This window comes from Echinops telfairi, unplaced genomic scaffold (assembly GCF_000313985.2).
Source record: "Echinops telfairi isolate 266 unplaced genomic scaffold, ASM31398v2 ScPeMD7_7469;HRSCAF=8507_1, whole genome shotgun sequence".
NCBI classification, from domain to species: Eukaryota; Metazoa; Chordata; class Mammalia; order Afrosoricida; family Tenrecidae; genus Echinops; species Echinops telfairi.
Genome location: NW_022111373.1, coordinates 150963518 through 150976301, shown reverse-complemented (window position 1 = coordinate 150976301; position 12784 = coordinate 150963518). Strand labels below are relative to the sequence as shown.

The window sequence follows — 12784 nt, the reverse complement described above, 5'->3', positions numbered from 1 at the left end:
ACTCAACAGAGAGGAGAATCAGGTCTCACAAGGGATCCAGACTACAGTGTCCAGTTACAACTCAACAGAGAGGAGAATCAGGTCTCACAAGGGATTCAGATAACAGTGTCCAGTTGCAACTCACAGGAGGAGACCCGGGTCTCACAAGGGATCCAGACTAGTGTTCAGTTACAACCCAGCAGAGAGGAGGCCCGGATCTCACAAATGCTTGAGGGAGGGTGAATAAATGGTCCACAATCAATGCTTCGGGAGCAGCAGGCAAGGAACCAAAGGCCGTGTGGTGTGCTGCGCTGGGTAACTGTGCTGCACACGGACTTTCAGAGTCAGAGGCCGGTGTCACTTTGAGGACTGAGGGGCCGACTCGAGCTGTGGTGTGTTCAGTCGCCTCGTGTGCAGTGCAGGCTGGATGTGAGCAGCAGAGAGCCGGTGAACCGGTGCACTTGACTCAGGCTGCTGGCACAGTGCTCCCCAGGAGCAAGGATGGAGAGACTGTCCCGTGTGCTTTGGACAAGATGGGCTGACAATGGTGCAGGACAGGGCGGGGTCTTGTTTTGTCATGCATGGGGTGGTTGTGGGATCGGAAGGCAGCCCACCGCAGCACTGGGAAGAATCTGGTTGCTTCTGTCCTGCCCCCTGGGTCTCTGAGGCCGGCATGCTCACACGCTGTGAGCACCCAGGGATGGTCTGCTGCCCACAGCACGACAGGGCTCCCTGACTGTTCGCCCCCAACTTGGATCCCCACGCCCAAGGGCCTCACTGCAGCTCTTGCTTTCAGGAGACACATGGTCACATCTGGGCGACCCCGTGCCACAGGAGTCTCAGACCAGAAGGGCCCACTCGTGCTGAATGGACGGGAGAACCCCCCAAGCTACCAACAGTTTAGTCATAGTACCCACCTGCCCCCCAAAACCTACCAATGTTGTAGCCACAAGGGCCCAAAACTACCAATGTCAAAGGCATAGTGCCTTTCCCGCACCAACCACCACCCACCCCAGCCACACCTATGGCGTAGACACAGGGCACCTTACCTACCAATGGTATAGCCAGAACCACCCCTGCCCTGACAGTGTGGCCACAGGGACTCCTGCCTCTGAACCTACCGATGGTGTAGCCATAGGGTGTCAGCACCTTTGAGGCGAAATAGTGTCTTGCCCCGAGCAGGTCGATCAGCCCGGCCATCACTGACTTGTACAGGGGGAAGTCCACGGGGGTCTCCAGTGAGCAGCACGGGGTGAGAAAGGACTTCACCTGGTATTTAGGAAGCAGTTTGGGGCCCTGAAAGTGGTGGGGACAAACCCAGGTAGAGGAATCAGCCACCGAGGAAGGAAAGAGGGGCCACACACCAGGGCACAGGCGGGGCACTGGGTCCGCCATCTCCCTAGGAAAAACCCTAGGGGCCATCTTTTCAGTGTGTGTGGAAGGGGTCACCAGCCAGTATGGACATGACAAAATCTGCTGCCATGGTCAGCGGGGAAACAACTCGGAGCTTTGGGTGTTGGTCCATGCGCACCAGGGCACGTTCAGTCAGAGTGATGAGGACACCATGTTGGAAACTGATGAGCTCCCTTGCTTTCAAATACTCTACAGAGATCATGTACAGAGACTGACTTAATACAGCTCTTTTGATCTCTTGGCTGCAGCTTCCCTGAGCATGGACTGTGGATCAATGACAACTGCACTCTCTTCTCCACTGATGACCTCCCCTATTGGTCCAGCGGTGAGGATGTTGGTCTTCTTCGTGTGGAGGCGTGATCCACTCGAAAGGCGGCAATCCTTGATCTCCACCAGCAATTGCTGCAACCGTGAGGTGCCCGGTCAATGACAACTGCACTCTCTTCTCCACTGATGACCTCCCCTACTGGTCCAGCGGTGAGGATGTTGGTCTTCTTCCGTGGAGGCGTGATCCACTCGGAAGGCGGCAATCCTTGCTCTCCATCAGCAACTGCTGCAACCGTGAGGTGCCCGGTCCTTTACCTTATTCAGTGCTGTCATTTGGTGCCGCCGAGCGTGGCACTCACGGTGACTTGTGTGAAGAGGGCAACACGCCCAGCCCGGCCCAGCCCCCACCCATCCTGGAGTCACGTCAGTGCATCTCATTGAGGTCTTTCTCGGTGGCCTTCCCCCACTCAAAACCAAACCAAACAGTAGGTTCTGGGGACGGGAAGGTCAGTCCCGGCAGATAGGAAGGAGCTGCCTGTCCAGAGTGGACTAGAGATGCACTTGGGTGAACCAGGGCTTGCTCAGGGCAGACGTTCACGCTCTTCTATCGCTAGAATGCTGCTGGTCTTGGAAGCAGAGGTGGAGAGGCGTGGGAGCCGCCTGAAGGGAGAGTGAGGGTGCACGAGGAGGAAGGACAGAGTGGCCTCGGGAGGGAAGCTGGCAAGACTTAGTCTCAGTACTCTGAGCATGCTGTCTGGAGAGACCAGTCCCTGGAGAAGAACATCTTGCTCGGTGGCGGAGAGGGCCCTCACACGATGGACTGACACAGTGGCTACAGCACTGGGCTGGAACTTAATGCCTGCAAGGATGGGGCAGGGCCAGGCGGTGTGCCGTCCCACCGTGTGGTCACCATGAGCAAAAAAAAACGTAACCAACAGCCTCCAGGAGCCGAATGGGTCAGGTCGAGTGTCTTTGAGTGAGGCTAGGTTGACACAGCCCTGGTGACCCTTTGATGACCCCGCACTGCGCAGGAACCTCGTTCTCAGGGAGAAGGCGTCCTGCTGGTGCAGCAGGCACCTGCTCGGCAGCTGACTGAACCCTTGGGGTTAAGGACAGGTGGCTGCTTGGGACAGGAGCCCCCCCAGCAGGACCCCCATGGAACAGTGCTACTCAGGTGGCCAACAGTGTTGAGCTAGCTCAGGCGGGGGTTTGAGTCAGACTCCAGGGGCCCGGGAGACACCCCCTTACCTTGTAGAAGGGACACTCCAGGACAGCACTGAGGAAGAGCTGGGTTAGCTGTGCCAGGCTCAGCCTGTCCAAGCGGGATTCTGTTCCTGAAACAAGAACTCCAGTCACAGGGGCCGGGGCCAGGGCAGCATCCATTCGCCCACTGTGGCCATAACGTGGCAGCTTTCACTTCCCGGGCGGCTCCACTGGGACCTCGGCTTGCCCTCTGGAACCAGAGCCAGCGGCAGGGAACCCGGCCAGCGGATTTTGGAAAACGCCTGACTACTGGGAGGTTCCGGGGGCAAGGTGTGCAGCCCCCTTACAGATGGTGCAGATATGCCCATCCCTGTGGGCGCATACAGCCTGAACCACCAGTGTGACAGCGTGGGTAGTTAAGCTAGTCCAGTGCTTCACCCAGCACGTCACCTGGGCTCCTTCTTTGGGTCACACTGCTCACCACAAGGCTGTCTAAGCCCACAGGTCACTCTGGGGAGAAAGACCCACCCCGTGCATGGTATGAGTGGGAGGCCGAGTGGAGGGCAGTGGGGGGTGGTCTGAGTTCAGAGAGCTGGGTTGGTGGCGCTGCCGTCTCAGGGCCTCAGGGGGGAATTGGGGGTCCGAGTGTGTCCTCCCCGTCTTGGGCCCTGAGGCTCACAGCAGCACCTGCTCCAGGCTATTCCACCCACCTCAGCAGAGACAGGCCAGGCTGGGCCCCCGTGAGACATGTTTCCGCCCACCGTCCCCTCACCCTGCAGCTGCTGGAGGAAATAGGGGCTGAATATCCTGGCCATGAAGTTGACTGGGTGGCGGCCGGCCAGCGAGCAGGAGTGGAGGAGGCCCAGCAGCGTCCGGGGCGGGAAGTCACAGAAGCGCTCCTGAAGGGTGCTCTCCAGCTTCCTGAACAAGGTGGGGGCATTGGGGGGGGAGTAGTTGAGCTGGCCCAAGGGTGCCAGCAGGGCGGCCACCTGGTAAGAAGAGAGCCTGTCCGCTTGGCACACAAAGCTCTCAGCGGCGGCGGCCAGGATGGGCTCAGACAGGATGCGCTTCCGGCCACAGTACTCGGTGACTCTGCAGAGCACCTCGGGGCTCAGCGTCGGCGGACGCGCGGCCACATGCTGCTCCAGGGCCTGCGTGAAAAACCGGTCATGGTGGCCGAAGTGGATGAAGGCCTCCAAGACGAGGCCCAGCTGCTGGCCAGTGAAGCGCCGGAGGTGCCCGACGGCGTGCCGGCCCAGCCTGATCACCAGAGGCAGCGCCTGCGCCTGGTCCAGGGCCACCAGGGCCCCGAGCAGCTGGCTGAGGGCCTTTGGGCCCAGGCAGGGGACAACGGTCAGTGCGATGGCGTTCAGCCGGCCCAGCAGTGCCGGGTGCTGGTCCACGAGATGAGGACACGTCTGCAGGAGCCCATAGACGGCCACCACGTTCTCCGGGCTGAGCTCGGCCAGCTTTGCGCCCTGCAGCTGCCTCCCAATCTGCTGGAGCAGGGCGTGCCCAGGGCCCCGCAGCTCAGCCAGGCTCTCCCCCAGCACACACAGCTCGGGGGCTGCCAGGGCCCCCTGCTGGAGCCGGCGTTGACACTCGGCCACCAAGGCCCCCAACACGCCACTTGGAGCGTCTGCCCCGAGCCGAGCCTGGGCTTGCAGCGCCCTCAGCAGCTCGGAGTTGGTCAGGCAGGGAGCCTCCTGGCCAAACGGGGCCCCCAGGGCAGGGTCCTCCCAGATGTGCTGCAGAGCCCCTGGGGCACAGGGTGGCAACTCCAGCTCAGGGCTCAGCTCCACTCCCAAGGTCCTGGGGCCCTTCTGCTGCTCTGCATGCCCAGCAGTGGCTGCAGGCCCATTGGGGTCCTGCGCCGGGGAAGATGCCACTGGCTGGCTGGCAGGCCAAGGTGTGTTTCCCCGCTCAGCATGGAAGGCCCGGGCACTGGAGGAGCCCCTCCAGCACAGACGTCGTCTCTTGGCAGCCTCAGGGGCAGCACTCGATGACCGGCTCGTCACAGCAGCGAGACACCCCCGACTCAGGCCTCTCCGCAGGGCAACTAGAGCCATGTCGCCAGCCACCCCATCTGGAGCTGCAGTGGGTAAAGCCAAGAAATCGAGTCAAACACACAATGAGAACAGGATCCCGACACTGAAGCCCTCCCTCCCTGCCATCAACGCTAAAGGATAGGGCCGACCTAACTCTACCAGAGAATACAGGTCTTGTCTTTCTCCCACAGAGCAGCCAGTGGGAGGACCCTGGGTCAGCAGCCCAATGTAGTTGCGTGCATGCCTGAGGCTGCAAGCCAGAATGAAAGGTGGCTATGAAAAGCCCCCTCAGAGGTCAGACAAGGGGGCTTTCATATACCCATGAGCCCCGAGACGCTCCAGTGTCTACTGTAATAGCTGCCACTCCCCTGGACAAGTGGCACACACTGGGCCAAAGTACAGGCACCAGACTGTTGACCACCCACAAAGCTGGAACTCAAACCCACAGGGAAAGTCAAGGCCTGAGCTCCGAGACTTACAGACTCTGAAACCCCACCCAGGGTGCCTAGGAGTCAGACTCAGGGGGTGCCTGGCTTTGGCTTGGTGGCCTGCACCCGCTCCCCCGTGGTGCTGCAGAAAGGCCTGCGGTCAGCAGAGAATGCCCACAGAGCAGGGTGTGAGGTGACACCCAGGGTACCTGGGCATCCAGGTGGATCCCACACATGGTGGGCCAGGAGCATCCACCCTCAATGTGTCTCTTCATAAGCGAGGAGGGATGCACAGAGGGTCACCTGTTTGGTGGGCACTCCAGCAGGATGACAGAGGCACCCCTGGGGCCCAGAGCAGGAGATCCAGCCAGTGGCTGGTCAGCTGATCCCAACCCGGTCACTGCCTGAGGGCGACCCGGCCCCACTGAGCTCACAAATCCCCCATCACCGGGGCTGTCTCGGAGGCTGGGGGTTTGCCCCTTCATCCTGTCTGTGAGAACCTGCTGCACCACTGGGACTCCCTCCTGATGGCAGCCCTAAAGGTCAGGGGGAGGGAGGACTGCATCTCATCGAAAGCAAATGCACTCAAGAAGGAACCCTGCAAGGTCACACCAGGGCAGGTGGACACGACCCCAGGTGTTGCCCTGAGGGTGTGGGTATTGGCTTGGAGATGGCAGGCCTGGGCGTGGGGCACTGGGCTGGAACTGAGCCCACCAGCCTCAGCTAGGAGAAAGCTGAGGCTATATGCTCTGATAGTTACAGCTCCTACAGGCAGGTATACTCTGCCCTGCCTTGCCCTGCAGGGTCTCTACGAATCACACCCGCAAAGAGGGACGGCCCTTCCTGGGCCGGAGGAGAGGCAAGGATCACCTCTACGCCTGAGGGCAAGATTATCTACGCGCATCCTTAGTAATCAGAAGAATCCATCTGTGGTTAATCCCTGTGGGGCTGTTACTGCCATCCAGTCTTTTGCAAAGGGGTAGTCAGGATGTGAGCTCTCCCACACCCCAACCCACCATCCCCTGGAAACGGGCCTACCCACATATTTTCTCTCAGAGCCCCCGAGACCATGTTTCCCTGGTAACCGGTGCACCCCGACCCTAAAGCAGCGTTCCAAATCCGTGCCTCTCTGGGGTCGGGAGGACCTCAAACCCACTGCCTCTGGGATCGCGAGGACCCGCACCCCGGGCCCACGAATCCCTGGAACCAAGCGGACCCCGCACCTCCAAGCTCACGATCCCCGCGACCCGGCGGCCCCGCAGTGGGCCCCGCGATACCTGCACGGCTTTCCGGACCTTTGCGACTCGGACGAGAAATGGATTCGCCTTGTAGGGGCGCCTGAATGCGGCTGCCGCCGCGAGCAACTGGGCATGCGCCACAGGAAGTCGTCCAGGCAACGTCCTACCCTCCGAGCACTGTGATTGGCTCAGGTTACCATCCGGTCCCGGCCGAGCTTCCTATTGGTTGAGCACCAAGCGTGCGCGCCTCCGCCGCCCGCGCACTCTCCGTGTGCTTACTGCTGTGGTCCGCAAGTGAGTTTCGTGGGCTGGTGAGAGGGCAGTCCCTCGGAGGGCAGGTGAGGAGGTTCTTGTGTGGGGTGCGGGTGGGGCTTCCCTGACGCGTTCCTGCCCAGTCCCCGCCCACCCACCTCGTACGTGAGGCCTTCCACTCTACCACCTGCCTCGCTTTCTCCCTCCGACAGCTGGGGGGTTTGAACTGCTGAGCTGGCGAGTTGTCTGCGTGGCCAGTACCACGTGAGAGCACTGAGCGAGCCGTACTGCTGGCCACCACCACTCCACGCTTCCGCGAATCGCGTCCCACTTCGGTGTTTGCTTTGCACCTTCCCAGGGGCGCCATGTGCCGCGGGGGGTCGCGCAGGTTCCTGCTCCTGTACGCCACGCAGCAAGGGCAGGCGAAAGCCATCGCCGAGGAGATCGGGGCGCAGGCGGCCGCGCGCGGCTTCTCCGCAGACCTTCACTGCATGAGCGAGTTGGACAAGGTGGGCACTCCCGGGGCCGGGGCTCTGCCGGAGCTGCGGGCAGAAGGGGAGGTGGGGCGGGGAATGGGAGTTAGAATCGGGGGGCGCATTCCACCACCCGGAGCCCCTGCCGTCGGTCGCTCAGATTCCTCGCCTGCATGGAAGTCAGCCACGTGGTCTCATCGCAAGGGGGGTAGGCAGGTGTGCGTGTGCACAGCTGTGCTTGGTGCCCAGCGAGCCCTGGAGCTCGGCCTCGGCTGTGCCCACCAGAGCCCTGCTCTCTGAGGTGGTGCCACAGCCGCCTGCGTTGGGGATCCTTTCTGAGTGATGGCATGTCTGTGTAGTGATTCTCAACCTTCCTAATGCTACGACCCTTTAATACAGTTCCTCATGTGGTTGTGACCTCCCTAACCGTAAAACTATTTCGTTGCTACTTCATAACTGTAATTTTGCTACTGTGATGAATCGGGCTACCCCTGTGAAAGGGTTCCTCCACCCCCAAAGGGGGCGAGACCCACAGGTTGAGAACTGCTAGTGTAAGGGCCGCTTCTGAAGTGGCATATTTATTTTACGGTGTTTCTTGCAATGAAACAGAGTCAAACACTCTCTGTGAGGCATCCCAGGGAATTATTGAACCCAAAGGAGGAGTTAGGGATGCTGGGACCCCTGAGCTAAGGCCAGTGTCCTGAGGAGGCTGGGGACCCCATGTCTGTTGGCAGTGGGGGAGCTTGGGGCAGAGCCTGAGCTTGTGGCTGGTCCTGAAGACGTTGATGGAAAACCTGCATGTGTGGCCAGCAAGTGGGACTGGCCAGACCAGCAGCTAGGACTGTGCCTGGCTGGCTGTGGCCTGTGCCTGGCTCCGACTATAGGCTCAGAGCCAAGGTGACGGGAACGCCACCTCCACAGTCGTCATTGCCCCTGCTCTAGTCCAGGTCAGAGGAGCAGGCTGCCAGCAGTCCAGGGAGTCTCCTCTGCTTCCTTATGCTCATGGCCAGGCACAGGCACACACAAGTGGCCTGGGGCACAGGGCACCCACACACACACACACACACCAGTAGGGCCAGGGAGACACCAAGGGCAGGGACTTGCACACAGGAAGCACCCTGGGGGACAGGGTAGGCACACACACGGAGGGCCTGGGGCAGGCCCAGTGATGTGTTGGTTTGCTCACCACAAGGTCAGCATAGCTGTCCAGGTAGCCTGGGGGCGGTTCCCGGCTGCCCTGCCTGGTGACCATCATCACTGCTGTGCCTGAGCCATTGTGCAGCGTAGGCCAGCCCACCTTGCCCACATGCTCTGAGTCTCCTGACACCCGTGTTCTCATGTTTGCAGTACGACCTGAAAACCGAGACGGCTCCCCTGGTGATGGTGGTCTCCACCACGGGCACTGGGGACCCACCTGACACAGCCCGCCCCTTTGTGAAGAAGATCCAAGACAGGACGCTTCCCATCGACTTCCTGGCTCACTTGTGGTACGGACTGCTGGGTAAGGAAGGGGCCTGCATTGCTGCCTCACTGCAAACTGTCTACTCTTCAGGGCTCGGGTTTGTCTTTTAGTTAGACACCGAGGGCCTTCCAGAGTTCTTGGGAAAACTCCACAAACTCTCCTCAATCCCCGTTGTCCATAGGCTCTTTGAAACCAAGCCCCTTATGTAAGTCTTTAGACATTAGTAGTTACGCCCTACCCACTGTCATGGGGTTAGGTCTGCCCATGGAGAACCAGTGCAGGGTTTGTAAGATGTTTGTAGCTAGCTCCTGTGGAGTGGCTTGAACCCCTCACCTTGTGGTTAGCAGCCTGCCAGTGACGAATAAACTTAGGTCCAGGCAGGCCTTGCCTCATCGAGCCCCACAGAGTATGATTTTAGTGTCAGAATCCCAGAGGATTGTAACGGCCCTTGCCATGGTGTCTCCGAAGCAACAAAGACATGGACCAGCATCAAGCCGTGGTGGGGTGGGGCCCACAGACGGGAGCTGCAAAAAGGAACCTTGGGGGTGCAGTTGATTGGGCATTTGGCTGCTAGTCTGGAGGGCTGAGGTTCAAGCCCACCATCCACTCTGAGGGAGGCAGAGAAGGCTGCCGCCCCCTGGAGATTGACAGTCTGGAACCGTGTGCAGGGCCATTGAGCCTTAAGCCACCCCACACCTGCGTGTGATTCCTTAATTCCTGTGTTTCCACACACAGCTGCTGGGAGTGGGAATACTTACCTCCGTTGTGGGCAAAACTGTTTAGTTTGTACACATTGGATACCTTTATATTATAAAACAGAGGGACTTGTCTTTAGTATTTAATATTGTCTCTAGTATTTAACCAAGCGAGATTGTTAAATTACGAAACTGTATCATTTCTCCTTTAGTAACAGCAGAGAACTCTTTTAACTGTTCACTGCCACATTGTATCTGAAGGCTCGTGTGCCATGGGAAACTCAGAATGCACTGACTTCTGTCATGGAAGACCCACAAGGGCAGCTCTCCTCTGTCCTGCAGGGTCCCTATGGGTCACCATTGACTGGATGGCAGTGGGTGTTTTGGAGTTGAGTCCTTGTATCTGAAGGCTAATGTGCCGTGTCATATTTGGTTGTTTAGGTCTGGGAGACTCCGAATACACCTACTTCTGTAATGGGGGGAAAATCATAGATAAACGACTGCAAGAACTTGGAGCCCAGCATTTCTACGAGACTGGGCATGCAGATGACTGTGTGGGGTAAGTGCCAGCCCTTTAGACCCCAGTGAGACTCAACGGGGAACAAAGCACTTGTGTTACCCTTGTGTACATGACGTGCATCACAACTCCTGTCCAGCCCTTACACCTGAAACCCCTGTGGCATCCTTTCTGCTTCTTAGGCTGGCAACATGCTACGTGATCCCTATATGACCATTCTATGACCGTTAGGTGTATGACAGCCTACGAGACCCTTAAATGTCTGTGATGTGCCCCATAGCCTCTGACTCTTATGTTGACACCATCCTATGTGACCCTTAAAGCGCCGTTGTTGTACAACATCCTATGTGACTTAAGAACCTTATGTGCTTGACGTTGTGTTTGATGACCCTCGGCCATTGGGCCCCCAGGCTGAGCTTTGGTGTAGCACTGATGTCCACGGTGAGTCTGTTTGTGTGGCTGCTCCAGTGCCAGCCCCTGTCCCCAGTCACTCTCCATCCAAGCCCTCCACTTCCCCGGGATTAGTCACTTAGGCCCCCCTCTCAGTGTGACTGTTAGAACCCACACAGCCGAGATCAGTCACCTACATCCCCCTCTCAGTGTGGTTGTTGTAAAAGTCACACACAACTGGAAGCAATCAAGGTCTCCATCTCAGTGTGACAGCTGTAATATGAAGACATAATAGAAAGGAGTCACCTACATGCCCCTCCCAGTGTGATTCTTAAAATGTACGTGGCTGATCCTCGCTGTGTTACTCTTACAACAGCACACCTAGATTGTTATAACACTCACACCGAGAGGTGTGACTGGTGTGTGTGATACGGCAGTCACTCCGAGATGGGGACGGAGGTGACTGATCCCCGTGTCTGTCCTCTCGGTGCCGTCCAGTCTGGAGCTTGTGGTGGAGCCATGGATCGAAGGACTCTGGGCCGCCCTCACGAAGCACTTTGCATCCAGCCGCGGGAAGGCAGACGGGAGTGAAGCCCCCGAGGGGAATCCCAGCACCCCCTTGACCTCCCCTGTGATGCCAGCACCTGTCTCCATTGAGGCCCAGACCCAGCGCCTGAGTCTGGATGAGTCTGCAGGAAGTGGTGCTCAGGCTTTAGAGCCAGATGCCGTGGATGGCGGTCAGACCGGCGCCCCAGACAGCATGCCCGAGCCCTCCCTCACCCGCTCGGGGCCTCCACTTGCACTGGCCACGCTCACCATCCCGGCCCCACCCCCCGAGTATTTGCAGGTGTGTCTGGAGGAGTCACCTGGACAGGTAAGCAGGTGTGGTCTGTCAGGCGTTAGCTTTGTGTTTGTCACAATAGACTTCAGACTGCAGCACTCAGCCAGAGGTGGCCCCTGACACGTTCCGACCAGTAAGCCTGCTCTCTCTTAGAAGGTTGCGTTCTGTTGGGCATTTCCCCTGTCCAGGACCCTGATGGTGGAAGTCGGGCACCTTCTAGTTCTTATCTCAGGGCTATGGAGACTGACGCTTGTGTGGTCCCTGGGTCCCTTGGACGAATCATTCCCACATGGTCACTCCTCTTTCTGCTCCCTGTACAGATGGTCCCGACGGCATTGTGTGTGTGTGTGGCTGCATGCTGTCGACGTCTGCTTTGGCACTGTGCATCTTGTAGTTGAGTGACTGTGACCAGGACTGGGGCCCACAGACCTGCTGTGTCGCGTCTGGCCACCGGCTGGACAGGCGTGCCTCTCGGCCCTCTGCGGTGCAGAGCGGTGTGCCTGCCTCTGGCCATGGTGGCCGGCCTTTCCCGGAGGCTTCCGTCGTTTCTAAAGCAGGCCACACGGGGTTGGGTTTTGTGCCTTGCTTCATTGTGTTGTGACTTGTACGGATGTGTCCACACCACTGCCTTTGAGTCCTTGCATTGGTGACACCTCACTCGTCCTTGTTAAGGAGGAAAGCCCTGTGACGTCTGTGGACGGGGCAGTTCACGTTCCAATCACGAGGGCGGTTCAGCTCACCTCCAACGACGCCGTGAAGACTGCGCTGCTGCTGGAGCTGGACGTCTCGGTAGGTCATGGCTGGGGTGAGTCACGCGCCAGTCCTGTCAGCCCACCTCACTCCCTGCGCCCCAGAGGACAGGAAGAAGGACTGGGCAGGTGGAAAGGGAGCTGAGAGTGGATGTCCTGGGTCCTGGCTCTTCAACACATCAATTGCCTACACGGTCCAATCCTTGTACCACAGATGCCTGCTCACCGAGGGGCAGGCGGGGTGGCCAAGCCTCCCTTCTTTGGCGAGGAGTCTCTGTCGTGGTCATGGCTCCCCCTGGGTGTTGTGTCTGGAGCCAGTGGCCATATGTGACAGGCAGCCCGTTCAATCCCAAGTGCTGTGAGACACAGGTTCCTGCTGAGAAGAATTAGCACAAGGCCCCATCTCCAAGGGGCAGGAGTACAGTGAGGTGTTGGGGTCACTCCTGGTGCCCTATGTGTAGGAAGACACTTGCTGGGTGGCAGGAGCATGGCTCAGGGAGGGTGCCTGGCCTCACCCTGGAAGCGTCCTGCAGGGCGCTGGTGCCATGGGCCAGCCGAGGGGCTCCTGGGATTACGTGCGATTGGGTCCCAGTGCTTCCTCATGGCCGACTCTGGTCATCTGCTTCCCTTTGGGCTCTTCCCTAGAAATCGGCCTTTTCTTACCAACCTGGAGACGCCTTCTTCGTCATCTGTCCCAACAGGGACGCCGAGGTCCAAGACCTGCTACGGAGGCTGCAGCTCACTGCGCAGAGCGAGCACCGTGTCCTCCTGGGGATCAGGGCAGACACACGCAAGAAAGGTGCAGTGAGTGGGGCCCTCCTGGGACCGA

The 12784-nt window shown here is 59.1% G+C and overlaps 2 protein-coding genes across 2 annotated transcripts in view; one reads left to right on the top strand and one right to left on the bottom strand.

The window, feature by feature from the left end:
* FASTKD3 (FAST kinase domains 3) overlaps nt 1-6610 on the bottom strand; it is a 10242-nt gene extending 3632 nt beyond the window's left edge. Inside the window, exons 1-4 of the mRNA XM_004698419.3 lie at nt 6562-6610; nt 3635-4954; nt 2908-2993; nt 1101-1275 (exon numbers count right to left, since the gene is read on the bottom strand). Of these exons, the coding sequence (XP_004698476.3) occupies nt 1101-1275; nt 2908-2993; nt 3635-4931 (1558 nt within the window). The 5' untranslated portion in view covers nt 4932-4954; nt 6562-6610. The remainder of the gene's footprint in view (nt 1-1100; nt 1276-2907; nt 2994-3634; nt 4955-6561) is intronic.
* Nucleotides 6611-6833: 223 nt separating this feature from the next.
* The window catches only part of MTRR (5-methyltetrahydrofolate-homocysteine methyltransferase reductase), a 14008-nt gene continuing 8057 nt past the window's right edge, over nt 6834-12784 (top strand). The window contains exons 1-7 of the mRNA XM_045285341.1: nt 6834-6914; nt 7187-7337; nt 8649-8802; nt 9900-10017; nt 10864-11239; nt 11879-11995; nt 12601-12754. Of these exons, the coding sequence (XP_045141276.1) occupies nt 7194-7337; nt 8649-8802; nt 9900-10017; nt 10864-11239; nt 11879-11995; nt 12601-12754 (1063 nt within the window). The 5' untranslated portion in view covers nt 6834-6914; nt 7187-7193. The remainder of the gene's footprint in view (nt 6915-7186; nt 7338-8648; nt 8803-9899; nt 10018-10863; nt 11240-11878; nt 11996-12600; nt 12755-12784) is intronic.